Source organism: Branchiostoma floridae, chromosome 16, assembly GCF_000003815.2.
Source record: "Branchiostoma floridae strain S238N-H82 chromosome 16, Bfl_VNyyK, whole genome shotgun sequence".
NCBI lineage: Eukaryota > Metazoa > Chordata > Leptocardii > Amphioxiformes > Branchiostomatidae > Branchiostoma > Branchiostoma floridae.
The window spans coordinates 16209343-16211705 of record NC_049994.1 but is presented as its reverse complement, the minus strand read 5'-3'; the positions used below and the strand labels follow the sequence as shown (position 1 = coordinate 16211705).

The 2363-nt window shown below is 48.6% G+C and overlaps 1 protein-coding gene across 1 annotated transcript; it reads left to right on the top strand.

Annotated features, from left to right (window-relative positions):
• Positions 1-391: 391 nt before the first annotated feature.
• On the top strand, positions 392-2026 carry LOC118432843 (uncharacterized protein K02A2.6-like). Its single transcript, XM_035844463.1, has one exon. The coding sequence runs from the start codon at positions 392-394 to the stop codon at positions 2024-2026; it is 1635 nt and encodes a 544-aa protein (XP_035700356.1).
• Positions 2027-2363: the final 337 nt, after the last annotated feature.

Here is a 2363-nt window from a genome sequence, read left to right as displayed (position 1 = left end):
AGTTGGTGGACTATAACTTCAGCATCAAGTACCGACCTGGGAAAGCCAATGCAGATGCAGATGTGCTGTCAAGAGTACCAAGTCCAGGAGATGCTGAGCAGTTTATGGCTACCTGCACAGAAGAAGTGAGTGGTGATGTACTGAGTGCCACCACCCAGGCCATGCAGGCAGTGGATCAAGGAGATGCCACATGGATAAGTGCTATCACTACGAACATTGACAGTCTACCACCTGAAGACAAGAGTGCAAGTATAGGACCATTGAGCAAGAAGGAGATCGGTGAAGCGCAACGTCGGGACTCGGCCATAGAAAGGTGATAGAGCTGAAAGAAGGGGGGAGGAATCCCACTACCCGAGAGAGGCAAGACAACTCAATTGGTACAAGAGAATACATGCGGGAGTGGAAAAAGCTGCAGATCGATGATGAGGGCATTCTCCGCCGGAGAGCTGGTCCAGTACTGCAAGTAGTGCTCCCGAAGGAATATAGAAACATTGTGTACCAAGAACTACATGACAAAATGGGCCATCTGGGAGCAGACAGGGTTGTCAGCCTGGCAAGACAACGGTTCTACTGGCCAAAGATGCAGAGAGACATAGTTGAATACTGTACCTCCAAGTGTCAGTGCATTAAGCGCCGGAAGCCAAACATTCCAGACAAAGCCCCACTTACTAACATCATCACCACTGAGCCGCTACAACTGGTGTCCATTGACTATGTCCACCTTGAAAGGAGCAAAGGTGGATACGAGTACATGTTGGTGGTTGTGGACCATTTCACACGGTTCGCTCAAGCATATGCAACCAGGAACAAGTCAGGGAGAACAGCGGCAGAGAAGCTCTTTAATGACTTCATTCCTAGATTTGGGTACCCTCTCAAGATTCACCATGACCAGGGAGCAGAGTTTGAAAATAGGTTGTTTCAACGCCTACATCAGCTGAGTGGAGTGTCGCCCTCGAGAACAACCCCGTATCACCCCCAGGGGAATGGTCAGGTGGAGAGGTTTAATCGGACTTTGCTAGCGATGTTACGTGCTCTCCCAGAATCCCAGAAAACAGATTGGAAGGCGTCTCTTAACAAAGTGGTTCATGCGTACAACTGCACCCGACATGAGAGCACTGGGTATTCGCCTCACTTTCTGTTGTATGGACATCACCCCCGCCTGCCAGTGGACCTTATGTTCGGGATTGAAGACAAGGAGAATGAGGTTCAATCGTATCCTGAGTATGTCAAGAAATGGAAACGTGGCATGCAGGAGGCCTACAGGATTGCGAGTCAGCATGCCAGGAAAACAGGTGCAAAAGGGAAGAAGCAGTACGACAGAAAGGTGCACGGTCTCAGTCTGTCCAGTGGTGACCGGGTCCTTGTTCGAAATATGACGGACAGAGGAGGACCGGGCAAGTTGCGTTCCCACTGGGAGGACAAAGTCCACATCATTGTGAAGCAGAAGGGGAAAGATATTCCAGTGTATGAGGTACGCCCAGAATGCAGAGAAGGAAGGTCAAGAGTGTTACATAGAAATATGCTACTACCGTGTGACGGACTGCCTCTAGAGGTTCCAGTGGACAAACAAAGCGAAGAGAAAACACCTCAAAGAGAGGACAAGAGGAGTGATAATGAGGAAGAAGAACTTGCAGACAACAGAGTCGAAATTGGAGCTGAACAAGAAGACCAGAGAGGAAGTACAGGTAGTGAAAGGGATGAAGAAACTGATGTTGAAGTTGAGTCTGAGGACCAGCCCTGTGTGTCTCAGGGTGCTGAGGATGTTCCAGACCCAGCAGAAGCAGAAGAGAACAGACCAAGACGAAATAGGAGACCACCACGGACTCTCACATATAATGTAGGTGGACAACCAGGCTACTTGAGAGTACCAACAGTGAACACAGTAAATGCAGCAGAGTGGAATGTAGGGACACCATGGCCGCTGAACACGTGGAACGCGGGAGCAGGGCATCCGGGGCAATTATATCAGTCGTGCCTTCACTGTGGACAGTTAATACCGATAATTCGCATGTACGCACCCAGCTAAGGGGATGGAGTACCTGTTATTCGTGTGGACTGTGAACTGCTATGGATTACTATTCTTGTGGATTACCTGCTGTTATTGTGGATATTACTATTCCTGTGGATTACCCGCTGTACCCGTGCCGCTGTGCCTGTGGATTACCCGCTGAATGAGAAGAGTCTCATGGGACAATTATATTGTGGACAGTAAATACAAGGTTATTGTGGAAAATCATTCCATATTTGAGAGACATGTATGTTGGTTATTTATAGATAACAAAGAGACTGATGGATTCCAGTTGTGTGGACTCCGCAGGACTTCCAGCTCAGAATTTAGAGCAGGCCTAATGTTGTGTTAACTG

Excerpts from the sequence above, each read along its gene's own strand:
- LOC118432843 (XM_035844463.1), top strand. The coding sequence starts at position 392 with ATGCGGGAGTGGAAAAAGCTGCAGATCGATGATGAGGGCATTCTCCGC.